At 42.2% G+C, this 27,463-nt stretch overlaps 4 protein-coding genes across 9 annotated transcripts; all 4 read left to right on the top strand.

The window, feature by feature from the left end:
- Positions 1-334: 334 nt before the first annotated feature.
- LOC107223343 (sodium-coupled monocarboxylate transporter 2) lies at positions 335-3,123 on the top strand. The gene is made up of 8 exons (XM_015663003.2): positions 335-706; positions 798-1,143; positions 1,226-1,380; positions 1,452-1,592; positions 1,668-1,776; positions 1,867-2,088; positions 2,165-2,664; positions 2,750-3,123. Exons 1-8 carry the CDS (start codon positions 483-485, stop codon positions 2,841-2,843), a joined length of 1,791 nt encoding a protein of 596 aa, XP_015518489.2. The 5' UTR covers positions 335-482; the 3' UTR covers positions 2,844-3,123.
- An 885-nt stretch (positions 3,124-4,008) lies between these two features.
- LOC107223361 lies at positions 4,009-4,527 on the top strand. Its single transcript, XM_046735826.1, has 2 exons — positions 4,009-4,309; positions 4,405-4,527. Exons 1-2 carry the CDS (start codon positions 4,009-4,011, stop codon positions 4,473-4,475), a joined length of 372 nt encoding a protein of 123 aa, XP_046591782.1. The 3' UTR covers positions 4,476-4,527.
- A 353-nt stretch (positions 4,528-4,880) lies between these two features.
- Positions 4,881-8,178, top strand: LOC107223400 (methanethiol oxidase). The gene is made up of 8 exons (XM_015663077.2): positions 4,881-5,017; positions 5,237-5,400; positions 6,106-6,285; positions 6,366-6,660; positions 6,720-6,980; positions 7,117-7,450; positions 7,542-7,664; positions 7,949-8,178. The coding sequence occupies exons 1-8, from the start codon at positions 4,999-5,001 to the stop codon at positions 7,995-7,997; spliced, it is 1,425 nt and encodes a 474-aa protein (XP_015518563.1). The 5' UTR covers positions 4,881-4,998; the 3' UTR covers positions 7,998-8,178.
- A 4,311-nt stretch (positions 8,179-12,489) lies between these two features.
- Positions 12,490-25,918, top strand: LOC107223372 (ADP-ribosylation factor-like protein 4C). Of its 6 annotated transcripts, none has more exons than XM_046735823.1 (4): positions 12,490-13,223; positions 21,561-21,908; positions 21,995-22,210; positions 23,042-25,918. In XM_046735823.1, exons 2-4 carry the CDS (start codon positions 21,695-21,697, stop codon positions 23,236-23,238), a joined length of 627 nt encoding a protein of 208 aa, XP_046591779.1. In that variant the 5' UTR covers positions 12,490-13,223; positions 21,561-21,694; the 3' UTR covers positions 23,239-25,918. The 6 variants fall into 6 exon arrangements, with proteins under 6 accessions (XP_046591779.1, XP_015518530.1, XP_046591781.1 ...); XM_015663044.2 differs by having other exon boundaries at positions 12,490-13,230; XM_046735825.1 differs by lacking the exon at positions 12,490-13,223 and adding an exon at positions 18,747-19,050.
- The last annotated feature ends 1,545 nt before the right edge of the window (positions 25,919-27,463 follow it).

The raw sequence follows: 27,463 nt of genomic DNA, 5'->3' as shown, positions 1-27,463 counted from the left end.
TCACGGTCTGAAATCTGATTTGTGGATGAGACTTCAGAAAAAATAATCATCCCCCCTACTTATTTTGCCTGGATCTGGAAGGGGACTATTAGTTCATTTGGAAATTGAATATGATAAAAATTGAGGCTGGTATTCGTGTTCTCACCTACTACTACAAATTCCAATGCTACTTCAGCCCTGGGCTTACAGGAAATTCAAATAAGCACTTTATATTGCAGTCTGTTTGCATATGCTAAGGCGGCAGCTAACACTAAATCATTTTATCTGTCATTTTTAAATGCTGAACATGCATAGAATTATACCCACTGCAAGCGACTGTATATTGCAGTTGTCTGTTAGTATTTCTTCGAAATTCACGTTTTCTGGTTCTATTCACGATTATTTTGTCTCCGTTCTTTTTAGTGGCCACGTATGTTCACCTTCGACTTCTACTTGTTAGGCTCGTGACACTCTTGGTCTAGTACCAAGAAATAAAATTAAAAATGTCTACAAACAATTTCTCGCTGGTGAATACCATCCAGAACAATGTTGAACCACTCACCTTTGGATGGGTTGACTACTTTCTCTTCGTCACGATGCTCTGCGTTAGTGCAGTGGTCGGGACTTACTTCGGATTCTTCAGCAAGAAGCAAGATACTACCACGGAATACCTACTAGGAGGAAAAACCATGAGCTATTTACCAGTAGCGTTGAGCATAACTGCTAGGTTGGTATCTGAATGTTTTATTTCACTATATGCAGTCTTCCATACCACGGAGGTGGCTCAGTTCATACGTGGTTACTTTGTCCTTCTTCAGCCACCTGTCAGGAATTACTTTGCTCGGAGTTCCTGCCGAGTCTTACCGATACGGAACACAGTACGCAGCCTGTATATTCACCACATTTATCACTGGCCTCGTAACGTCGTACGTTTTTCTTCCGGTTTTTTACAAACTGCAGTTAACCAGTTCCTTCAAATACTTGGAGGTTAGATTTTCGAGATCAGTTCGACAGTTTGCCTCGGTTATCTTCATCCTTAATCTGATACTTCACACTCCAATCGTCGTTTACGGACCAGCGTTGGCATTCGCTCAGGTTACTGGTTTCAATCTCCACTATATCGCGCTCATCATTGGACTTGTCTGCATTTTTTACACGGCTGTGGTGAGTATCGTTCATGAATTATATTCTGATCGTGTGAATGAAATGGATAATCATCAATCCTCAAAGTTCTTTTTAACTTCAGGGTGGACTCAAAGCAGTAGTGTGGACGGACACAATTCAATTCACTGTAACAGTGATCACTCTCTTCACCGTGCTCATTCTTGGCATAATCTCGATCGGTGGATTTCGGGAAATTTGGCGTATATCCGAAGAAGGTGGCCGCATTATATTCTTCGAGTAGGTAACCAATTAACCAATTCTTAGTGAAAGTATCCAGCAAAAAGTAACCGTCCAATTTTGTGGCGTAGCATGAACCCCAGCCCATTCGTTCGAACTAGCTTCTGGGGTGTTTCCATTGGCTTGACGACAACCTGGATTTCCTGTATAGGCATCAGTCAGAATTCTTTACAAAGGTTTCTTTCAGTACCATCTCTCTCAGATGCCAGAATGTAAGGTTTTTTCCATGTCGAGATTGCTCTATTTTTCATATTCTCAAGGTTTACTATTAATTGTGCTACCAACAGAACCATTTGGATCATGTGCGCTGGTATAATCGTGGTAAAAGGCATTTCTGTCTACACGGGGCTGATAATGTACTCCAAATATCATGACTGCGATCCGATTGTGACAAACGTGAGTTGATTTCTGAAAGGTTTTCGCAACCTATTCTCAGTATTGAAACGACTGTTCATCATCTAAAAAAAAACGTTAAATATCACACAGACGGTATCCCAACCAGACCAGATTCTACCCTACTATGTAATGGACATTGCCGGTAGAATTCCCGGGTTGCCAGGTCTCTTCCTCGCTGCTCTCGTTAGCTCCGCCTTGTCATCCATGAGCAGTGCCTTGAATACAGTGGCTGGAACGATATGGGAAGATTTCATCTCCCGTTGGGTGCCGGAAAGTGAAACAAAGGAACAAACGGCAACAAGGGTTATGAAGGTGAGGGCATATAGAAAAGACATAGACAGCAATCATAAAATCAGTATCAGAACTAGAAACTACTTTGAACCGATAGGCCACCGTCGTTGTGTTGGGAATGCTCTGCGTTGCCCTGGTTCTGGTAGCCGAGCAGTTAGGTGATATATTCACAATGTCCGCGAGCATGACTGGCGTGACTTCCGGAACTACTCTCGGTTTATTTACCCTGGGGATGCTGGTCCCATGGGCAAGTAACAAGGGCACCATAATCGGGGGTATCATAGGCACCACCGTATCGGCGTGGATCGTCATGGGTGCCCAAATTCACAAAATAAACAAGAACATACGGTACGACCCACTGCCAACGTCCACGGATAACTGTCCGCATACATTAAACGCTACCTACTGGACCCAGCCCACGCTACCGCCTGTGAAGCCGGAAGACGAACCCATGATCCTCTTTACCGTTTCTTTCCTCTACTATTCCCTTGTCGGCTACGTAACTGTCGTTATCTGTGGCATTATCGCGAGCTACATCATCGGTGTTCCAGACCCCAAGGATCTGGACAGGGATCATTTTTCGCCGCTGATACACAGGTTCATAGTTCCTCGATTTATTTTTTGTCTTAAAATTCTCACTTCTCAGGTAATGTGAGGTTTATTTTATTTATGTATACCACAGATTCCTGCCCCGAGAAAAATACGCAGATGTGAGGATGACACTGATTCCCACGATACCAATTAATCCAGACAAGGAAAAGGAAGCTATGCAATGACCCACGCTGAAAACCATTGGGTGTAAATCTCATCGTCCATACTTGGATATCATTCACATGTCATTTCTATATACAAATTATAACATAACAAAATTATTCTTAAGATATTTTTCATACAAAACAACGGACAATGTAAAAATACGTGAAAATACCCTTTTACCTTACAGTCTCATTGTGCGAACAATAGCTCGCAAGTGAACGTGACAAGAAACCTAGTTCAAAGATCTTGCTCGACACTGTTGTTAAGTACGGGTACAAGACGAATTAAAATGTTCCACGAAGAAGAAATAAGTCTCGTTCATTTCCAACAAGCTTTTCTACCTGTCCCGTCATACCATTTCGTTTCAGTGGTATCAAATGACCGGTAACCATCGCGTGACTGGTATACGTATGGCAGCCAGATGTTGAGGGACAACTGTAAAATTATTTATGGTAGTAACTAGCTCTATAGCTGAACATCACGAACACTGATAATCGATCGAGCACATTCATGGCTTGTCGATTAAAAATGGCGTAGACTGAAAGGGGTAGGGACACGTTATAACATGCAAACCATTAGAACCTAGTTATCTGAGAATGTACATCCGACGCTCTGGACTCTGTAACCAGTTCAAAGAACCGCCATGAGAATGCGAACTTATTGATTCGCGTACGCATGCGCTGTCGGGGCAGCTAGGAGTCGTCTGTATTAACTGTGACACGGCGAGGCAGTTCGGAGTCCACGCTGAGGGCGGGTGAGCCGCGCCTGCACGTGGGGCGGTCGCCTACATCGGCCATCAGAAGCGGGTGTATCAACAAGTACCGAGTGACTTATATTACATCGTCTATTTATACACCAACTCCAGCCTTTCATGGAGTTCGTCGGGAATGATTGCTCTTTGTTATCTAATTACACCGTGACCTCACCCAGTACTCATAGTTTCGCTTTTGAGTTGCTGCACTCGCTCGAAGAGTCGCGCCGATTTTGCTTCGAAGGACGATACAGGCGGGACCCGATTCGCCAGACCATTTTATCGCCGTTGACAAATCCTCCAGTGTCGAGTGGTTCCGTGTTTTTTGGTAAAGGTGAATTAGTGCTTGACTTGCTTATAACAGCATAACAGAGTTTTCCGCACGAAATGGGAGGGTCGAGGACGTTTGCAAGGGTCAACTGCATTCCTGCGGCATGACGACTGGCTTTCAAAAGAGTCTTCTGGGTCTTAGTGTCTTCATGACCATCGTCCTGGTTGCCGTTCTGACCAGTAAGAAGTTCGCTTTGGAAGCCCGGCGGAATGCTCTGCTACTGGAGATGGTAGCGAACATTAGCACCGACTTGGATAAACTGGACGACGGCTTCGACATCATCGCGTCGAGAACGGAAGTGGCTAAAGGTCAACTCCGAAAGCTCGCGACTTTACATAGAGACAACTTGATGATATGCGCTCTACTTCATGAAAAACACGAGAAGAATGCTGATCATTCGTATGGTAACGGTGGGCGAAGAAATTGATATTTACTTGCTATGTGCATTGTACTTGCGAGAAAAAAATTATCAGACTTTTGTTTTAATTCAATTTAGAAGCTGCTGATCTCCATACGCTAGGGTCAATCACGAAGCCATGGAAAGATCAGCTTCCGTCTAAGAAGCGCTAAAAGTTCCCCGAAAGTTTGGAAGCGCTGCTCACCTACATACGTACAATCATCCTGACTGTCCTACAAATCATCAAAATACGATTAGACGAAATCGATCTGATATTTTTAGCAAAGAACCGAAAGAAAGTGATCGAATAATATTTTATATATCTAGGTGAATTGAAAAAAATCAGGGTGAATCACTTGGACTTGTTTTAATCTTGCCCGACAAGTCGAGAACAAGAACTCTGCGCCTTACGACCGTCCGGATGCAACTCGAGTGGCACGTCTTCTGCTGTCACCGAAGCCAAGCGGTCTTGGTCTTGGTCAAGGCTATTGAGTATCACTGAGAGAGATAGTGAAAAAATAAAGAAGGACAGAGGCAGAGAACGAGTGAGTGAGTGAGCCGGCTCAATTCGAACACAGTCAACTGACGCACAGAGGCGCCGATGTGTTTAGTTTGACTCGGCTACCCGGCGTCGTTGGGTCGCATCGGCACCAGTCTTTACCAGACGTTAGCGCATCGAACAGGAACGCAATAATCATGGCAACGGTAATAAAAGGTGAGCGTTATATTTTTGCCCTGGTTTTCGTCAATTCTACGATGCGCTTAAAGAGTGAAAACATTCTCTCTTTCTCTTTCCCTGAGCCACGTTGCAAATTTACATCTACGCTGTGAATCCGCAGCGTCGGTTCTGGCCCTGAGCCAGAAGAACGAAATCTGCGACCGCTGGTTTTCGCTCGCTCTTGTCCGATCATCGTTGTGTCTGTCATGATTCCAGAAGGCGGATGCTGTGCTGGACCCGGGTACAAGAGCCCCTTGGCGGCCATGCTTGAGGGACCAAGAGAAGAGATCATCTACGTCGTCTGCATCCAGCCCGACCCCACGAAACCCGATGTCCTTGCGACGGTCGACGTGGACCCGAAGAGTTCAACGTACTCGCAGGTTCACTGGTTCATCTCTTTTTAATCGGCTGATCCCTTGCGAAATCGCGTCGAGCTGTAGTCAAACCCCCAGAAATTTTGTCGTTGACCCCGAGTCAGTACTCTTTGGTGTGTGGATGAAAATCTTCGGCTCTCACTTCTGCATCGCATAAATTATACAGTCGTTAACAGACTGCAGGTGGAAAAGACAGTTGATTGTTTAACCAGCAATAAGAATGGTGGAGCGTTGTCGCAGTGGCACGAGTTAAAAATAAAGTCTCGGGCAAACTGCGACGCTCGGTACAGCCACGGAAATCTAATCTACATATTGAGTAACAAACATTATCGCTGGCGCGTTCATTTATCAAAAGTATTATATACATCATTTCATGCCAGATTTTTACAGGGTGATAATTTATTATTTGTAAATGGAATTTGTTGAGATTACCCACCGATGTGTTTATCTTGCGATACTTCGTATGTCCGTCGCGTAATCTTTACAAGCCTTACCGACATTATATATATCTTACGCCTTTATAATCTATCATTGAACTCATAACTATACAATTAAGTTTGAACGATGATACCGTGTGCCTTTAGCCAGCTGTATTCATCGCGATAATTTATTTCCCAAACATGACTTTCTATATGCTCTGTCCGTTGCTAGCTGCTTTTGTTGTTTGTATGTCATGGAACAGTAATCAACACGAGATTAAAAATTTCGCAGATAATCCACAAACTCCGAATGCCGAATGTTGGGGACGAGCTTCATCACTCGGGATGGAACATTTGCAGCAGCTGTTACGATTCGCCGAAGAAACGGGATACCATGGTTCTTCCCAGCCTGGTTTCGGACCGCGTCTACTTCGTCGACCTCTCCGAGGAGAGGAACCCGAAGATTAAGAAGGTTGCACCTTGCTGAAACCAATGACCGTTATTACTGCTCACTTGGCCTTGATTATAAATGGAATGCTTTTTTCACCTTAGGTCTTGGAGCCAAAAGAGATGCACAAATGGGGTCTGGCCACTCCACACACATCCCACTGCTCGCCGACTGGTGAAATAATCATCTCCACGATGGGAAAACCCAACGGTGACGCCCTTGGCTCATTCCTGACGATCGACAGCGACACCCTAGAGACGACTGGCGCTTGGACGAAGGACGAGGCCTCCTTCGGATACGATTTCTGGTACCAACCTTACCATGACGTCTTGGTATCGAGCGAGTGGGGCGTGCCGAGAACCTTCAAGAAGGGTTTTGCATCGAGTCACGTCACGGCGGGTAAGATTCGAGTGGTTCGAAACTCGAGAAATCCTCATTCATCCATCGCGTAATTTCAGAAACTTACGGAAAAAGCTTGAACATCTACTCGTGGACCGAGCGGAAACTTTTGCAAACACTAGACCTCGGTGAGGAGGGCTTCGCCCCGCTGGAGACGCGGTTTTTGCACGACCCAACCTCGGCCGAAGGCTTCGTAGGATGCGCGATACACTCGAACGTCTTCCGGTTCTTCAAGAAATCGGAGGGCGAATGGTCTGCCGAGAAGGTCATCAGCATTCCCGCGAAGAAAGTGGACGGCTGGATACAGTCGTACATGGAAGGTGACTTCTCCAATTTTTTCTTCTCCTTCTCTTTCCGTGTGACCATTTCCTGATCAGGAGTGTGTCAAAATGAAAAGAAACTGACGTGAGCATTCAACTGGAAGTCTCATTTTAATTCGTCACGCGACCGTTCCAGGCATGATCACCGACATCGTACTCAGTCTCGACGACAAGTATTTGTACCTGACGAATTGGCTCCACGGTGACGTTCGGCAGTATGACGTCACCGATACTCGGAATCCAAAACTGACCGGCCAGATTTTCCTCGGAGGTAGTATTCTTTCAGATGGCAAAGTTCGCGTCGTGGAAGATAAGGAATTGGACAAGCAGCCTGAACCCGTCTTCGTCAAGGGACGCCGACTTTACGGATCTCCCCAGATGATCCAGCTCAGTCTCGATGGACGTCGCCTCTACGTCACAACGTCCTTGTTCTCACCCTGGGACAAACAGTTCTACCCAGAACAAGTCAAGTACGTGAAAGATTTTGAGAGCCTGTACTTTCCAGGAGAAGTATGCTTCAAATCATGGTCCGTGAAAGTTATTTACGGTGCTGCTTTTCAGACACGGATCTACCATGGTGAAACTCGATGTCGATATTCAAAACGGAGGCATGACGCTGGATAAAGATTTTCTCGTCGACTTTGGAGCCGATAAGGATGAAATTCTATTGGCTCACGAGATGAGGTTTGCGTTCGAATAATAATAATTAAAGTAATAAAGTTTGGTGGGGAAATAAGTTGCCGTAAATTGCAAATTTTACTTTCTTTTATCATTTGTACAGTACTTGAACTGTTCATTGAATTTTAAGGGAAAATAGAAACGAAACGAGAAGATATACTTGCTCGGTTAAAACCCTTACTTGATTAAAATTTCAATAGCCATAAAATTGAATCTGGTAATTGTTTTGAATGTTACTTGGTATTTTTTTATCATTGAAGTCATGAGTTTAATAATGACGAAAATTATAGATACCCAGGCGGAGATTGCACTTCGGACATCTGGCTTCCAGAGAAATGAGAAGATGATCACATGATGTAAAAAACTGACTGGAATTTAATCGATGCGAGTCATCGAGGAGATTCACAAATCAATCAGTGGGACCGAATTAATTTGCGTGATGATATTTTATACTGTATTTTACTATTACGAAAAGATGAAATAAATATTAACCTAGGAAAAGGGATATTGTTCAAGAAAAGTAAGTGACTTTATACTCACGCGTCACCTAATTCAATCAGAATTGATATTCCCCTCGTGTAACAGTTCCTGAGTAACAGATATTAGTAACGAATGATTCCAATTTGTAGTACTTTCGAACCTGAGTCGTGGGTTCATTTGATTAGTCTGACTAATGTGACGAGCTATTGAGGTAAGCAAAGGCTTTGTCCGCGATATCCGGTCTCCAGTCCGTTTGACGAGTGTCTGAATATCATAGCTACACATCCAACAATAGCCGGAAGCTAGTGAAAGTAACCGATGAAGTGGCCAGATAATTGTATTATGTGTGTGGACGGTATTTTATGTACGTTTGTACACTCCATTGTCTCGAAAAGTACATCTTCCGTTGGCGCACGTTCCACCAATGATATGAACCCCAAGTTATTGATAGTCCCACGCGCGTCTGTGTACGACTCTTCGTCTTAAATGCATATACTTAATTTACTTCGAGGTTGAGTAATCCGTTAAACGAGTCGAAAAATAAATTTCCGTCGGTCGAGTCGACGTCTGTTTTGTAATTCACGAGGACTTGAATAATTGAGTAATTAGTTGCAAAGTTGAAAGGAATTATAGTCCTGTTGGTGGTGAATTCTAGTCGATTATAACGGACTCCTTGCATAATTTTGGACTCGACAATGCGGCTCGATTTTACGCATAGAGAAAATTCCCAAAATTATTTATATTCAAATTGTAAATTTGATTCGTAAACAAATGTAATAGTGTGGATATAGAAATTCAAATTAAATGCATCGGAAACACGCTGGTTATAAGTTGTTTGAAAAATATTACATACGAGAGATTTCTTGGAGGTTTTTCTGTCAGTAAACCAAAGGGTAAAGAATTTTCAAAAACGGTTACGCAGCAGTAGAAAAAAAAGAGAATCGTTGGACGATTTAATTAAGAGCGTGTAATCTGGCTTTAATTCTCTTGATTGTTTATTCACAAGGGGCCGAGAAGTGGAGTGAAACTGCAGCTGCTGAGAACTTTTTCTCAAGCTCCCTATATAGGGTCAAATAATGGTACTTACAAGTCGCATCTTTGTTGTTTTGTTCGTTGACCATATCAGCGTGTGGTCCAGCCAGGCGTATCATGGGCTTACTGAAAGTCTGAACTCTAAACCCTGTAAACTAATGGTAAGTAGAGTTTAACGAATTTAAACTGCCCGCTTCAGTCCTACGGCTCCCTGCAGATACGCTTGACAGATCCATTTTAAGAAATCAGGCCACTGAATACAACAAACTCATTGTTCCCAGCCGTTTCATCAGAGCTGGGAATCTCGACGGTGAATTGGGTCTGAATATTCGTTGCGCTACATGTCCGACAATTCTGCAATTTCTAAATAAATCCAGATTTTCAATATCTTTCAATAGTAAATTTTTCTGATATTTTATGCAATTACATTCTAGATCAAATTTTCTACACGTTGCTCCGCATTTTTTTATATCTTTTTCTAAAGTTATCCGTCCGTATTAGTTACGGTTAAATTGGACTTAGGGTACATCTTTAAAAAAATCTTCGCTCTTTTTAAATTTCCTTAGCACTCCATGTCTTGTTTCTCAGATTCGTTCTTTTACTTTATGCTGCTAAAAAGACCCGAAGACCTATAGAATCGATTACCTTGAGATGCGCCGTTGCAACGATGACGGTAATCACGCGGGCCTCTGCTTCACACAACGACTGGTTATCCATATGTTTGTGAACAAAAAATAATCATGCAGATACTCCCCGAGTAGCAATTCATCTTGCGGCGCTCGGCGATACAAACCAAATAGTTGTTCATAGCTGCTCTTATACCGTTCTGCAGCCAGTAAGATCAATTATACCGCATTTGTCTACGGGGGACAGGGACAGTTATCATCAGGCTCTCGAAGCTTAATTGGACGTCATCAGTTTGCCTGTGAACCTGTTTTGTTTCTACTTTAATTTTATAATTATTTTTTACTGCTGTTTTCAAGTGGGATCGTTGAACCACTTACGATTAGAGTGAATCCCGTGTTCACGATACGGCAATTGTGAAAAATAATGTACAGAATTTTCTTGGGATGTCACATCGCTAATTCGATTCCTGCATAAAACAAAATCGCTGACAAGATTGCCAGCAATCACAGATCAAACAAGCAGCAGCTGGCAAACGTGGGAACTTTTTCACTCAAATTCACGCAGTGCTTTATGTATGACCATTCCTTTCTTTTATATTACACACATGCCTGGAAGGCAGGCGTTTTCCGGATCTCATACAGCTGGGACACATGCTGCAGTGACATAGCAGAACGCAGCTTTCGATCCCGCAATTCATTCGGGTTGAAAACTGATGATCCCAACGCCGTGATCGTGGATTGATCCATTACCAAACTGCAACTTGGTGTGAGAAAATCACAAATTCACGAATTCGTCACGGCATGACTCGCGATTCATGGTTCGATCATAAGACGAGACTTTTGGTACTATGCGTAGTAATTTAAGTGTAAATAAAGAAGAAGATAAAGTGTATGGGGGAAAAACAGCGTTTTGCCCTTCATTTTATAACTAAGAGGTGCCGGATCTTAAGTAATAGTATTAAGACACGTTCAGTAACGTTAATTGATGAGTTTACTGCTAAGTATTGTTCAAGTAAAATTGTTTGGATCCATGAAAATAATCAATGAGGTAAATTCCGAATATGATGCTCACTTCAATTTACTTGTCGTTAGTAATCGATGAAATTTACGTGGAATTAAGCATATGATCATTGTTCGGAAAAACGACTGGAGTATAGAGCAATGCTCCAATTCGATTGGTGATCTGATTTCAAGTGTTAAGAGACACCAGAGTATTACGAAAATTGCTGGATTCAGTGACGGAATTATTCTTTCTCAAATGTGTCAAAAAACCGTCCTTTGCTCAGTTACAGAATGCTAAAAAACCTTCGTAAAGTCTTCGATTCCGCATTGGAGCATAACAATAAAAGGCAAAAAACCAAGGTGAAAATCGAAAGGTGTGCAGGAGTCCGACCCTGGGTAAACGGCACGCGATCCGAAACACGTACGTATGTATATTTCAGCCGCTAGACCAATAATCGTCATCATTATCATCATTCACCGTAGATTTGTAATGAATTGGCGAGGAAGAGCAGATAGAGACAAGCAACAGTCAATCGGTTTTGAAGTGTTCTTGTATCCGTACAAAAACATGAGGCAACCTATCACGGAATGGAGAAACTCAGAAAAGTGTTTCATTTTCAGAGCCAAAATTTCTGTTGCCAAGATTAAATTTTTGGACTAATACGAAACCCACCGAAGGTTGTATCGGAGCAAACGAAAAATTTATGCGAACTTTCTTGAGCAGTAAACGGAAATGCTTACAAGATTTTGTTGCAATTACGTAATTGCATCTACCGCGTAACATCATTTTGTAAAGATTGCAATATGATCGTTTAGTTTTTGTAATTGCATTAAATGATAGTTTCAATGCAATTTATGTAACTCGAATTGAGTGGAGCGTCAAACAACGACCAAACGAACATGCTCTTGTCAACCTTAGTTTCATGCAATGGTATTTGATCAAGAATGATTAGGTTGCATCCTATCGGAATTAGTGTCCGAAGTTCATCTTGATAACTACAGCTCATCCTACTTTTCCTGCAAATAAGTGTTTTCGAGGTGTCAAAGATTGTTACATTATGTAACAAGGGAATAAAGTCGAAGATTAATCGACCATCGAAACAGGAATTGGGTGCAAAATTGAGAACGTAAATTAATAACGAAAAAATCTCTTCTCAAAAATGCATACATAACAAGCTCCGACCGGGGGATTGGGAGTGGAGTCCCCTACCTCAAATATACATTTTAAAAAATAGAATAAAATTAAAGAAACAACTTGAAAATACAATTAAAATAATTGTCTGGCACTTATAGAAGGGACGGTTGACAGCTGTGTCGTCTTTCTCTTTCTCCCTATTTCGAAGATTTTGTTAATAAAAAGCAAAAAGTTTTCTCCGAGTGAAGCGCATAGAAAAAAAAAGAAAATAAAATAAACAAATACGCAATCGCACGGCGTAACGGACACGAAAAGGACACAGTAGGACAGGCACGTAATAACAGCATTTATGCGTAGAATTCAGGAAATTAACATATGCTATGCGCGCATCGTTTCAGCGCGGTTGTTGTGCGCATGAACCGCGGACATTTGAATCCGGCCGCGTTTGTGTTGGTGCTGCGAACACGCAGAAAGCATTGTTGACGTCTGCTGCCTCCTAGCGGTACTTTCCTCGCCTCGTCGTTTCGTAGTTGAAGAGGAGGCTGTCGCCGAGCGGAACACAGTTTGGAGCCATCGCTCGCCGATGCATGGTCAAGGTGTAGTCGGCGTCGAAACACCGGCTAGCTAATCACCCTCGTACACCAAACACCGCAGGTCCGCCTGTGTTTCGTTTTCCCATTTTCACCCGAGTCCAATTTTTCCGAACCATTTTTAATTCAAGCATTCAAAATTCCGACCTAACTTTGGCACGACTGAATTATAGATATATTTGTATACCACGGTTCAAGAATTATGTAAACCCGTGCCTGGTCAGCGTGCGTTTTTGCGAGTGTGTGTTTTTATACGAAATAATAATCCGGTAAACAAGTGGATGCAACTTAACTTATACCTGTAACTTGATTAATACACCCGAATAATAATACTAATAACAATGCTGTTGTAAATAAAAACGAACAAATATTATGTGAATGCTAGTGAAGAGTTTCGAATGAAACGACACGCTTATAGACCATTCGATGGAATAATTTAACATCGCACGATTCGGCGTAAACCAGAAATTCACCGTTCCGTTGTGACCAAATCACGAAATGACGTTTGGCCAATTTTTTAACACATCGTCCTACAGTGTGATTAGCGTGTGCGATCATCCTGCGAATACGTCATCGTAACGTGAGTGCCTTTCGGAATCGGATATAAATCACAAGCGAAGAAAGAAGAGAATATCCTGCAAGCGAAGAGGAACGTTTGGATAAATAACAAGAGAAGAAAAAAAAAAACAACACGCTGCAGGTGAATGGTAATACTTTTTCCTTTCCTTATTTGCGAAGCCTTTTTCACCTCGCCTTACGCCTGTACAGCCCGTATGAACGATAACGAGTGCGCGCAATTACAACAGTTGTATTATACATGAATACCGTTCCGTTGTGTAATAGGAGAAAATTATTCCCGTATACCCAGTTAACCGCGATTTCTCCGCGGGGGATGCGTTCGAGTGATGCGGTTCACCTGTTCGTCAAATCGGATCACCTGCAACGATTTCGCGGCATTTCGGTGGCTCGGAATTTTTGAATTCGAAAATTTGTCATCGCGGCAGCGAAGCAAAGCCAACGAGATTGACGGGGCTGAGAACGGCAGGAAAAGTTGCGAGCACGCGAACTTTGTCAGCGAGCACGATGAAAATCGTCCAATTTGTTTTGACAATATATATATATCGTGGCCAACATGCGTCTCTCTGTTCCCCTTGGCACCATGGCCGAAGGTGGCAGCGCAAGCGCAATATGGCCAGTCGATACGGCCGTCGAGACCGTGCAGAGTCTTTCATCCAGTCGTCTACCTGCCCATTTGAAATTTAATTAGAATTTCACACTCGAATTATAAGCCTCGGGTAGGTATCACCGGCACATGGGGATTACGTTTAGCTCGTCTGGTGTCGGGCCCGGTTCACACCTCCGACAGAGGACCGTGATCTGCAGGAGTTCGTTACAGAGGAATTGAATGACTCTGGAATGAACGCAAAAACAAACGTCTGTCATTTTTGCGCCCCGGGTAATAACTGCCCGAGCGAATTATCATCGGTGATCAAATACCGATTTCCTCGTTTTTAACACCCGGAGAAACGGGACTCGGTAGAATCGCGCGGCAAGTGCAGCACGTGTTATACTCAAAGATCACGACGTATACTCGCGTTTCGATTTAATTCTACTTCCTTCCATTACACCTGATTCGGTCAAATATTTACGTAGTAGCAAGGATATGGGCTTGCGGGGGCGTACGAGTTTCATCGGACAGGTGCAAAGACCCGAACGATCGATGTACGAATATTGGATCTGTCTGCGTTCTTCTATGACACACGCGTGTCTTTTCCAACTAACAATCAAACTGGCAGGAGAATAAAGGAGGGGCTTCAAATAAGCTTCCTTAACTGACATGAGTCTCGGTCTACTGCAAAAGGTTCGAAATCGTTGAATGAATTTCAGAAAAGTCTTGCACTGATACGAAGATGAACGGATAGACTTGAATTAGCCGCAGTTCGAAGATCCGATTTTTTCAGCTCTTCATTTCTCAGCAGAATCCTGCGGGTCACTGCTCTCGCTTGAGCAGCGGAGACGTTCATCAGTTAAGGCTGGCTTTCGTTTTAGCCCCCAATTTAGAACCGAATTGAATAAACGAAACGGTACAGATGCACGTGCGGTGCGTGTTCCTCATTGTTGCCGTGCCTGTAACCAGCTGACGTGTATTATTGTTGGGAAGAAATCTTTCTCGGGTCTCCTGAGTACGCGGTAGAAGCGTGAAGACGTTCGTTAAATGCGCCCCGTGCATGTACAACTGCGCAAAGAGGACAAGACGCGACAGCTGGCCTTGTTTTCAATCCATTATGCTTGTTACGGGCGAAGCTCCAATTCCAAGCTTTCAAGCATTAAATGATGCCTGGATCGCGAATAAAGATGACGATGAGAACTCTAATCGAGGTCAGTCGGAAATTTGATCAATCGTAACTCGAACTCAGGAAGATGAACTCAACCAACTTAGAAAAGTCTTTCCGACTTGGATCGCGGTTTGCTTGGAGGTAATGAGAGGCTGAACCATAGACTGCGAATAACCGTCGTACAAAAACTGGATGGAATGTGGTAATTGTACATCGAACAAAGTGAGTCGCAATTATTGGACTCTACCGTTACGTCGTTAGCTGCTGGTAGCTAATTCGCAGCATGTTGGCACTCATCTTCATCGTTGCATGCAGTCCAGTCCTCTTATCGTCGTTACGCGTCTTTTCTCCTCGCCATTCGTTGTCAGTCTCAAACACAATACACTGCAGCAGGAGATAAGAAGCGAGAAACAGCCGTCCGACTGTCCACAAGACGATTGATTCGAAGCCTCAACAACAGTGGACTTTGGATGTATCGTTTCTTTGTACAGTAGCCAAAAATAATTTGTCTACCGTGAAATTATACACACTATGAGGAACGAATTTACGCTTCATGCTGCACTTTGAACTTGCATTTATTGTATCCTTTTATCGTATTCGTGCCGTGCGATCGCCAGCGGCAACCGAACGCATCGTCATCAACGCGTTGGAAACCTTATTATTGATTCATGTGCCTGCATCACGCGTTAGGAAAATACGCGAGCTGCATCACGGTGCCGCTGTGGACAGCAGGTGTTGTCATAAGATTGCACCGCGTTATCTGCCCTTCGGTGAATTACAACAGCGGCTTATCTTCGATCACGGTCAGCTGTTGAGAAGCCTCGAAAAATCGAATCCGGTATACGGCTTTGACCTTATCGTGTCGCTCAAGCCTCGTCTGACATGAGCCACACAAATCCCGCAGGCAAATGAATTATACTTAAGATTTTCCGCACTGTTTATTCTGGAGAAACGATTCGTCTGGAAAATCCATTACGAAGTATAACGCGCAGTCTTTAAATATAACAAAAGAACCTCACGGACGATATGGAAAGTTTTCAAAAAAAAAAAAACTGTCCTGAAATTTTGGTCAATCAAGCTTGATCGAAATCTCTAATCATCGGGTCTTGATGAGTAAATGAAACTTGATATCAAGCTATCGAAAACCATGAGATAGTAACCTTGATGCTAAATTTTATATTAGTTTACAATCAGAGTTCAGAATAATAAAAAAAGTTCAGTTTTCGATTTGGCTTAATCAACCGATATTTTGGATAAATCTTAGTCGTTAAATTTTTATTATCAGGTATTTATTTTTCTGTGTCAATAAGTCCTCTAAGAATTCTCGGGGAATTTATCAAATTGTTTACAGAGAGATTATCACATGGTTACGGTCAGCGTTCAAAAATCGGAAAACCTTCGATTATCCGTACTCAATTCGTTTAGTATCTCCAAAGTACATCTGTATAAAACGGTGCGACGAAACTTGATTGAAATATTGCTAATTAGAGTGGATGTGACTATTTTTCACAACTATGGAAATGCATTCGATAATAAATGCTGTCTGGCTATAATGACGGTGCAGAAAATTACGCGACGCGAAGTGTAAACGAGTTGTCGGGACATAAAGTAGGCACATCTATTCGACTCGAACGACGATCATTAGTCGGTATAACATGCTACAGTGCTGAGATAATACTACTTAAAGATATATAAACGCCGCATTCGTAATGGTGAAAAACAGTTTTGCACGGTGATTATACGAATCGACGATCGACTTTGGTATTCAAACGAAAGGCAAATTCGTTTCGCGACAAAGATTTCACAGTCGAATTAGTAGATACCCGATGATATTATCGACTATCACGGTTAATTACGATCGCTCGTTCGGAAACACGGAACTTGCGCCATCCTAATATAACTTTACAGAATAGCCGGGAAACGGGATACGGATAATTTCAGTTTTTTTTCAGAGACAACTCAACACTGTAATTCTCATTCGAGGACGTTCTGTACCCACGTGTGTAATTATTACATCCTGGCTAAAAAGCACGAATTTGCGCATTGCGTAACTCCTGTGTTTGTTCAGTCGAATCTCTGACCGCTATATCAGCTAGCTGGCCTCTGTGAAGGTTATAAAACTTAATCCGCAATGTCTATTTATGCAAACTCGTGTCAATTTTCAACCACCCAGCACTGCGTTGGTCCCACCGGTTTTTTCCGCTTCAGCGATCAGCACGATATGCGCTCCATAGACTGCTGCTTGATTATTCTAACAAAATATATAAATAATTTGCTAACCAGGGAAATACTTTTGGTTCTACAATTCTAATAGTTCTTGATCGGTTATCCCGCTTTTTTAATATCACTTAGTTTCTATGAAAAGAAGAATCGATTTTGGCATACATGTGGTCCGGAGGAAAGCTAATGAAAAATTATTTATCACCAGGATTTTCGGTTCTCAGAATTTATGACGCAAGATTGCATACTCAACATGAAAATTGTGAAATATGACCACAAAATAACCGTTTGATCACGAGTAATTATAGGATTTTGAAGTAGTCGTTAAAGTGTTTGCAATATTTGAATGGGTAGAAAAACTTTTTATTTAAAACAAAGCAAAAGATTGAGTAAATTTTCAGCGAATAGATACTTTTTGTTGTTTATAAAGAGAATACACACAGTCGTAAGAATAAGGTTATTTTCAATTACGAAACGTAATCGTTATTATGTATTTAAGGATTATACAAGAAAATGGAGTCGGTAGGTTAAAATTCACCGTTGACTTATAAGAGAGGCCGTACAAAATCGATTATCCCTGTTTGGATTTTTTCACTTTCATTTTCCATTTCTCATCGCGTATATTTCCGTCTACACCGTCTATATCAGTTTACGATTATTTTATCACCCATTGCGAACGGTAATAATCAAGTGAAATCATGCGTACAAATATTTTCTGGCAATAATTTAATCAATAAAAATTGATCAAAATACAACGAGCGTCAGCAATAAATTTAAAAAGATGTTCAAAAAATTAAAGCGCACAACGAAAACGTCGAATCTCTTACGAGTCTCGAAAGTAAAAATAAAACGAAGCTAAAAAATAAAAAAAATAAAATAAAAATAAAATGGAGAGAAATATTGTTCTAAAATTTGCAGCTTACGCGGCGAATTTTTTTTTGCGTGAAATTTTTTGGCTGACGTTCAAATACATTGGTGCAGCCCGATGGCGCCCGTTCGCATGCGATGATTCAGGATAAATAAAACCCGCGTTGTGTCCGCGTATAAATAAAACGATCCATCGCCAATTTGGGTGGGCGCAGTGCAGCATGCCGTAGAAATTTAGCACTCTAGGTCAAACTCTGCAGCCGTGTCTACACTGACCGGGTCCGTCACGACGACGGCAAAGGTGCCAGCTAACACAGGCGATATCGCTCGTTCGCAACGATGCTAATAATACCGAACAAGAGTTGATCAGCGAGGTATAAGTAGAAGAGACACGTACGTCAACGCTAATAACTAAATCCACACGGCGCTAAAGAATCGACTAATAAACCGAGTCTAGCCAGAGGCCGAGCCTCTTCCAGTCTTAGCGCCGCTCAGAAATAGGAGGATCTTCTTTCTTTTTCATGCGTTTTTTTCAACTCTGGACGTAATGATAAAAAGCTCGCATTGGGTTGGCGCGATGCAGGCTCCTCTCATCGCTGCACCAGCAACCGCATCGGAATCCTGGCCTTAGCTAACTGTTCGCTAGCGATGGACCGCTATCATCTCCGTTCGTTGTGCCGAGGACGAAGATGTCGGAGAGGGACGGAGATAATGGGAGAGAAAATCGAGGAGACGGAGAGAGATGGAGAGAAAACGAGGGACGAGTGAGGCGGAGATGTGGCGGCAGGTGACCCACTGGCTTCGTCTGGACCTTCAGCTCCACGCATAGCAGCCCATACCGGCTCCGGCGAACTCGTGCCATCTCATTTCATCTCGGCTCGAGCCACTGGCTGGCAACACCTGCTGCCGCATTGGAAGATCGAGAGAGGAATGGCTACGAACGGTCGGAGAGATGGGATTGTAGTTACGGAGAGCATTGGACCCGGCTTGGCGCTATTTGCTACTCTTCGAAATGATTCAGCTGCTTTTTTCCGGGCAAGAAGAATTCGAGGTCCTGGTTCCAGGTATCCGTGAATTGGAGCTTCTTAGCCGGGAGACTGATGTGTGAGTAATTGAAGTTTTTGAAGAAGCATCGCAGTGTTGAGTTTCCTCTCGTCCTGCTCAACCGGCTTCCACAGTGGCTAGCAAGGTGAAACCATCGGTATGCCATTATGACAAGTCAAGATGGCTCGAGTTCTACGTTTCGAAGCGAACGATCGTAACAAGGCGTGACATTCGATACGATCATCGGGGATAAATTCAGCTGCGTAGTCTTCGTCGCGAAACGAATTTGCCTTGCGATTGAATGACGAAGCCAATCGTTGATTCGGATAATCACCGTGCCAAACTTTTTTTTCACTATTACGAATCCGGCATCTAAGTGGTATTACCACAGGATTGTAGCATGTACCGGCTAGTGATCGTCGTTTGAGTCGAATTTATGCCCTATAGCTCGTTAATACCTCGTGACGAGTAATTTTCTACACCATCATTGTTTACTTTACAGCATCAGACTGCAGCATTGTCACCGTAGTTTTATACATGTCCTTTATGGAGCTACTTTTCAAGTTCTAGACGAATTCTATACGGATCATCGTAATTCAGCGATTTTTACCACTGACTGTTACAGTTGTTGATGAAACAATACGATAGATGATTGGACGAGCCAAAAGTCTGAATAACGACCACTTTGCACAGGCCACGTCTGAATGCTTTGAACTTCGAAAGAATTCATACTCGAACTGCATGTTGTAGTTGATCTTGCACACGCTCAGTTCGTAACCATTCCTACATACCTACGAGTTGAAATCAATCTTCATTCACGTGCCTGGAGCACCGGACTAACGCTTACCTGATGGTCTCCCTGTAATCCTAGATAACCGTACCTACCTGACGGAATAATTAAATCCGTTGGGAAGAAGGAGATCCGAAAATATGAGACGTAGGACCGTTTCGACGCGAGGCACCTCGGGAATACCGTAAAGTGTGATGGTTACTCGAAGCAAAGCGAACTCGTGATATGCAAGTCGGTGTCAATCTCTGAACAACGTGACGATTCGATTTTATTGCCGGTAGATTTTCACCGCTCGAAAGTGCTGTATCAGGTACGCGCAATCTTATACCAAGATCTTCAGAAAGTTATACAGTTTGCCAGGCGTGGACCACTTTGCCCTTCTGGTTCTCCTCTGTTCTAGATCGCTGGCCGCCGTTGGTCGTTCGGCGGTCTATATTCATCTTGGCATCGAGCACCCGACCACCTGGGTCCCGGACACTTGCCAATTGTGCGCAAAACTTCGCGGCGACGCCACCGATCCTCGTTTTAGTCTTGTATCAAAGCCACACTTGACACGTACGCGGGGCGTATAAGCTTCCATCGTTAACTGATGGATCGGCAAAATAGTGGGCCCGCCTTTTCTCTCGCCTGCTGCAGGCGCCGTTCGCCAAAGCTAGCGCCCAACTGGGGACTCGGTCCATCAAGTGGGTCATATTAAGGCCCGCGGTTTGGTTTCACTGTATTCAAAGTAAGCCGACTCTGGCGTATGAACGTTGGCGGTTACGCTTCTGGGTGGTTCTGCCGCAGATAAATCCAGTTCCATGATTTCGTGAATCGCGTGCCCGGTTGAGTATCGATCATCCTCAGAGAGACGGGCTTCTATTTTCGTCAAGAGGCTTCCGAGTCGATCAAAAGCGGAGGAACCGGCACGCGATAAACACAGGATTATATAGTTTCCGTTACGAAACTGGGCCAGATATCAAGTGTATAATTATACCGGCTTCTTTTTCCGACGTAGGCACGTATAATACACAGCATGCCCACCACTCACTCTCAAGATAGGCGCACCTTCGGGTTCTTCGCAGAGAGCGGACGTCAAAAGATAAAAGCAGTTTCCGAGCCTCCCTATCTCGGAAATCAGGTCCAATTTACTTAGCCTTACGGAATACCAACGTGATTTCATTATTATCAAGCAGTACGTGAGGACGCAGGTATTCACGATCTTGACGATCGCAGAGAACTTATTGATCTCGTCCACTACATTACAACCATGGCCTGACTCTCTGGCTCACTCTCCCCACCTTTATCAATGATCGAGCTACTCGGCATGACTCACTCTGATAAGGAGCTTATCAGTCCGGCTTGGGCAGACATTCTGCAGTGAGTGTTTCACCGTAAACGAAGCACACCTCCGTCAATTCTCTCTACGGAAAACTAACCGCGCGTTTTACTTCTTAAATCTGTCACTCTTCAATCACGCTTCGCCAGATCCTTTCTTATTTTTGAAAGATTGTACCTGACGGCAGATTCCATCTATTTCCACCTCGATTCTACTTTCGCCGGTAGCCCCCGAAACTTGTTCTTGAGATTAAGGCTTAGCATGATGTTAACGATGGTTCATACAGCATCCAGCTGAAGGTAAGCGTCCTTAAGAAAGTACAGTGCGACTTCATGATTGAATGCAACTGCCTCCTTATCGCATCTTTCGACGTACCGAATATCAATAGGAAGCGTTGTCACATCTGCTAGTAAATTATACACCATGGACCAGCATAGTGACACCCAATTACTCTTGTTACAGGGATGGGACGGTGAGTCGAGGGGTCGTGCGCTTCAAGTCATCCGGGAGGTTGGTATATGTATAGCTCGGTGAGCTATAACCGTAATTCCTGCATGGTGCGAGGGATATCCTGAGGTATACGAGGGAGGAAAGAGATGGGAGCTGGAATGGGAAGGAGTGGTACAAGCGGGGGAGGACTTCTAGAGGCTCTGCCGACTGGGACGCCTCTTCACGTCGCAATGCTCGGCCTCGACAGTGCGGGTAAGACGACTGCCCTTTACCGGCTCAAGTTTGATCAGTACCTCAACACTGTGCCCACCATCGGTTTCAACTGTGAACGAATAAGGGGCGGAAGTGGCAAGGCCAAAGGTGAGTACCAGTGTCCAAAATTTTGAGAACTCTGAGGTTTCCCTTTCCCCGCGGCGATTCCACTATCGTGATTCTTCATTCTGCAGGAGTCAACTTTCTGGTATGGGACGTTGGTGGGCAGGAGAAGCTGCGACCGTTGTGGAAGTCGTACACCCGATGCACGGACGGCATCATATTCGTCGTGGATTCCTGCGACGCCGAGAGGCTTGAAGAGGCAAAAATGGAGCTAACGCGGACAGCCAGAAGCCCGGACAACGTTGGGGTCCCGATCCTGATTCTCGCAAACAAGCAAGACCTGCCTGGTAAGTGGATAAAAACCAGCGAGGCGAAAGAGAAATTACGATGCAGATTCATTACGGCACACGTATCCAGACTCTTGTTATTTCATCTTGGCGAAATGCTCGTCAGGTTATATCGTTTCCACTTGTTCTAATTCTTGAAAGTTATAGTGACGGTAATTTTGCACCGAAATTGTTATGGTAATGTGAAATTTTGTGAAAACGCAGTTTGAGCTGTTTAAAAAAAGCCTAGGAAGGCGTGCATTGGCAATTGTTCAATTCTTCTGAAGATCCCAACTTTTTTCAAAAGGATCGGTTAGCCAGAAAACTACTAAAAGTAAAATTATTCTTCTGCGAATGTTTTGTAAGAGTTCTCTGTTTCACTTTCCCAAACCGTTCATGTTCTTTTACGATTTGTCTTCAATGTTATCTGTATGAAATATTTCAAACGGTGCGAAATATCCGTAGATGTAAACTTAGACTTTGATGTAGAATTTATCAAGGAATATTTTTCCTTTCTCAGACTTGCTTTCCATGTTGGACAGTTTTTGAAAAAAAAGCTTGAAGTTTCTGTGTTTATAACAATCCCCACTGTTTTGTTTCAATTTCCAAATTTTGTCCAACTTTCCGATAAACTTCAAAACAACTTTAAAACAGCTTGACTAGATTGGAAAGAATTAGTCAGTATCTTTTATATTCAAATTTGTATCCGTTGGAAAGAGAAAGAGAATATCGGAAGGACTTTGAGTACCCTTATTCAATTCCTCAATTTCACGTCAAAATCTAACGAACACTTTCACAGAATTTTCAAGTTGTCTCCGATAGCTCTTAGAATCTGACCCTAAGCACCTTTAGGAGCAAAGGAGGTTGGCGAGTTGGAGAAGCAGCTTGGAGTGCTGGAGCTGACGGGAATGCCGGGAAGTTCATGCATCCGAGTGCAGCCGGCGTGCGCGATAACCGGTGAAGGTCTGCACGAGGGTCTGGACACGCTTTACCAGCTGATACTGAAGCGGAGGAAGCTGGCGAAGCTGAATCGGAAGAGAGCGAGGTAGGCCCGGGTTTCAGAGGACTGCACATGCGTCTTCTGATATTGTTCCCAGCCACCGTCGCCAGGCCTGGCGTCGACGCCATCCTCGGTGTCGTCCGACGGCGACCCGGTGGTTATTTTTACAGACCAACCCTCCGCCGAACGGCCAATGGACGGATCGAACCCTGGAGCCCATCGACGGGGCAACGAGAGGAGCTTCGAACCGGAAGAAGAGTCCTCTTGTGGAGTTTAAGGAGCTTTGGAGTTGCGAAAATGACCTTGCAACAGATCGGATGTCGAGTTTTCAGTTCCCTTCCCCCAATGTCCATTTTCCTGTGGATGTGAAGAGGAAAAGTGAACGGCTATTTGTGCGATTTTCTCACGTGCCGATAATTTTTGCGACCGCAATTGAAACGGAGAGGGAAAGTGCACCTGTAACGGATTTTCGCCTGGTACCGGAAGTCCGTTCAGTGTATCGGAAGGTAACGCGATACCCGGGTAACCAGTGGGAACTGCATGTGCTTACTGCGGCGATATACGGATATCGTATTTCAAAACTGTGCAGCCTGAGAAATCGACACGTGTGTATGTAACGCTAAATATGTATCTCGGGTTTCAAAAGTGATTATTAAAGAACTTACATGTGTAATCCGCTGGACAGAAAATACACGCAGAGCCTCGATCTCGGCTCTTCATAATACAGCGATAACAACTCAATTTGACGAATGGTTGTTATTGACTGATGATATTGGGAAATATTTGAAAAATTGAATGTGTGAAATATGTGAAAAATTGAAAAAAAATACGATCATATTTTATAATGAGTGACGATGCTAGTCGATGAACTGGGAGTTATTTGGAGATTTGAAGAATCGTGTAAACTGTACTGAGAAGTCTGACGCCGTTGGAAGAAAAATCAGCGAAACTTGATTGTTACGATAACATTAATCACAACAAGCGATGCGTATAAATTTACTTGTAAATAGGCACACGTTGGATATGAGAAGTATCGTCTCATGCACGCGAAGGATAACGTATTTGTAACTGTACAACGTGCATGCAGATTGATATTACAACGGTCACGTAGAAGCAAGCCTGGTGGATCATTGTTTTGCTGTTATACAAAAATCGAGATTACGTATAGCTGTAATTAATGTATATTGAAGTCGGATGTTTTATAACTGTGTAAAATTATTAAATATATATTATACATACATACATTGTATACATTAGGTATCAAAACAGCGGATTATTTGTTGAGAATACTAACGACAATTACGTATATACATATATTATATGTCTTGTTTATGGATTTAGATAAATAATTGTACATTTGAATTCTTGATTTCCGGCTCGTATCAGAGCAACGTTACGAAGGATCCGGTGTATGTTCAACGATAGTTATTGTGTTCGTAGAAATAAGAGCCGTTGTTTGTTTATTATTCGTTTTCAATTAATATACGTATCAACTATTATTCCTCAAAATTCTATCGTACGCTGAACATGTACTGTAAATGAGAATATGACGGATGTGAAAATTTCCGGACAATTTAGGGAGCCAATTTTCAAACTCACCACCCAACATTATGTTTTCTTTACTTCAATTTTGTAATTCTCTTTATCACGTCAAATTCGAATAATATATAATCGTTTTGTGGCGAGGAATAGCAATCCTTTTTCTCTGTTCGATTCTGCTCAAAGTTTACACTGAACTTTCTCGGTGCAACAATAAAAATAATGAAAATAATATACTTGATAACTCGACGAATTTGATTAATAATTAAATAACTGGACACGTCGGTGAGTTTAAAAATTTTAGGTATACCTATCTAGATTTTGACCTGGAAACTTCTCACAGACATAACAATTATTTCTCCACATAATAATTATCCTTGTTGTGTTTATTGTACTATTCAATATTTTATCTTGCGCTTCGATTTATCGATCCTACCTATAATAATATAAAATGACTATTTATATACGTTGCAATGTAAGAAAAATATGCGTTATATACACAATGAATTTGTAAATGCGCGACATCAGCGACTAATTATACAATTATAACTATACATATAATATCAGCGTAATATTATATACAAAATACAATCATTGTTATGCCGTATATAATATAATGTTTGTATGACTGGCGTTTCCGTAAATACGAAACCATGCCTATTAGCGTCACAAATAGATCACATGTTATACAATAGATATTATCAAACGTATATACGAATATCCATACGGTGAAACCTGCCTCACCCTCTGCTACGTCATAGATGTACCTTAAACATACCTCTAAATCGATCACCTAGCTATAATATACATACAACTATTTCTAACGATAACAATCAATTTTTTATTGCATATCTCTGTAAGTAATTATAATTATATTCGTATAATGTGAGTGTACATATATATTGGATAATTATAATTACTGTATAATGCATATGGTATACAACTCATTCTTAGCTGTCAAATTGAAGATTTGTAAGTAAAATATTTAGCATCATTTTCCTCATCGTCACGCATATAATAATATTATAACACACGCATAAGATACACGTAGAGTAATATTGGTAAACTCACAATCTTCTCGTACGAAGCACACACGCAATATACATACGATACATACCTATAGCTGTCATTTGTAACGATAATAATATTACCATAATGTTATTATAAAGTCATAATTGTTACGTTCTAAACCGCCTGTGTTTCTCTTATTTCATCATCCGAACCGGCATCAGCGAAATAACGTCCTCGAACAATCGACCGTGAAAATGAAAATTTCACGTACAGTTTATACGGTTCCGTTTCCGGTCGACGCTGCTACTCGCCCATTATACCTATATCCGTTTAAATGCGACGTGGGCTGAAACCCTTTGCGCTGCAGCAGTCGGTCAGTAGTCCGTGAAAAGCTATACTTGTAGGTAGCTCTCGTATGCACACGTGACCATGTAACGTGTAATCGAAATTTAGAACAAGCCTTTCTAGCCGACTACACGTGTATCGCACAGCTACAAGTTTTACTCTTGCGTTTCTTCTCGTATCTCGCCTCTCGAGACTCTGGTATCGTTCCTCGTTGCGCAATCACGTATGCGATTATTTCCGAAGGCTTGTCTCGACGTATTGTAATCAGCCTTGTGTATAAGGACCAGAGCGACGCGCCTGCGATCTGCAATAACGAGAGGGAAAAAAAATGACAAGGAGAAGAACCAAATTTCTTACATACCCTCAAAGTATTTATTCTATCTTTATTTATCCTTTCAAGACCATTGTACAATTTATTTCTGCACTTCCCGAGCATACGATTAAAAGTTAAAAATTACAGTTCGAAGAGTTTAAAAAGCACGACTGTAATGTACAGATCAAGAATATTCCAATTCGTAGTAGTTTCGTCAAATTTTCCAAAATTTTTGTGATTAACGAGAAAATCTAAAAACTCTAGATAATAATTTCACCGTTATTTGAATTAGAAAAACATTGACAAATTGCGTTAGATGTATAGCTGTTTTTTTTTCCTCTCACGTGACTCGTGATTACGAACACTGTAAATTAATCTACGGTTGCATCGCGTTTCCCGTCGCGGGGAACTGTATCCGGTCATTGACGAAAACCGGAAGCTGCAACGAGACGGTAGCTCGTGCGGTACAATGAAAGAAGCGGAATAAAAAAAAAAAAAAAAATTGTACCTCGCCTGTACGTTGAACATTCCCAATAAACACACACCAGTATAAATTTCGTATATGAAACGTCGAAGTCGTTTAATAATGGTATAAGTATAAAATTCAACCGTATCACATATACTGTAATATTTCGGATGGATATTATTCGTATGATTACTCTGTTTATTATGCGTATTTCATTATACAGAAGTTTAAAATACGTATTATTATAGCAAAAGCAACGTATAGTATATTTGTTCATTATTCGTACGAAAATCGTTTAAAACTTATATGTTTAACGATGTTGGTACTCCATCTTTCAACGTTTTATCAGAATCGTTTCATTTGAATTTACAAATTACGAGCTATTAACGTTCACGAAATTCGTTTATGATTTTGGTAATCACAACATATAATATTCATTCATGACACAACTGCCAGCAACTTTAATTAGACGTTTATCATACTTCCTATTCACCATTGCACAGCAGTATATTGATTGTTTTATGAACGTATATCTTCGACTATTATAATGTACGTTTTATTGGTATTTCTGATCTACGCGTGATAGACGTTTATGAAATT

Source organism: Neodiprion lecontei, chromosome 3 (assembly GCF_021901455.1).
Source record: "Neodiprion lecontei isolate iyNeoLeco1 chromosome 3, iyNeoLeco1.1, whole genome shotgun sequence".
Taxonomy (NCBI): domain Eukaryota; kingdom Metazoa; phylum Arthropoda; class Insecta; order Hymenoptera; family Diprionidae; genus Neodiprion; species Neodiprion lecontei.
The sequence above is the reverse complement of the archived record's forward strand: the minus strand, read 5'-3'. Positions and strand labels throughout refer to the sequence as shown.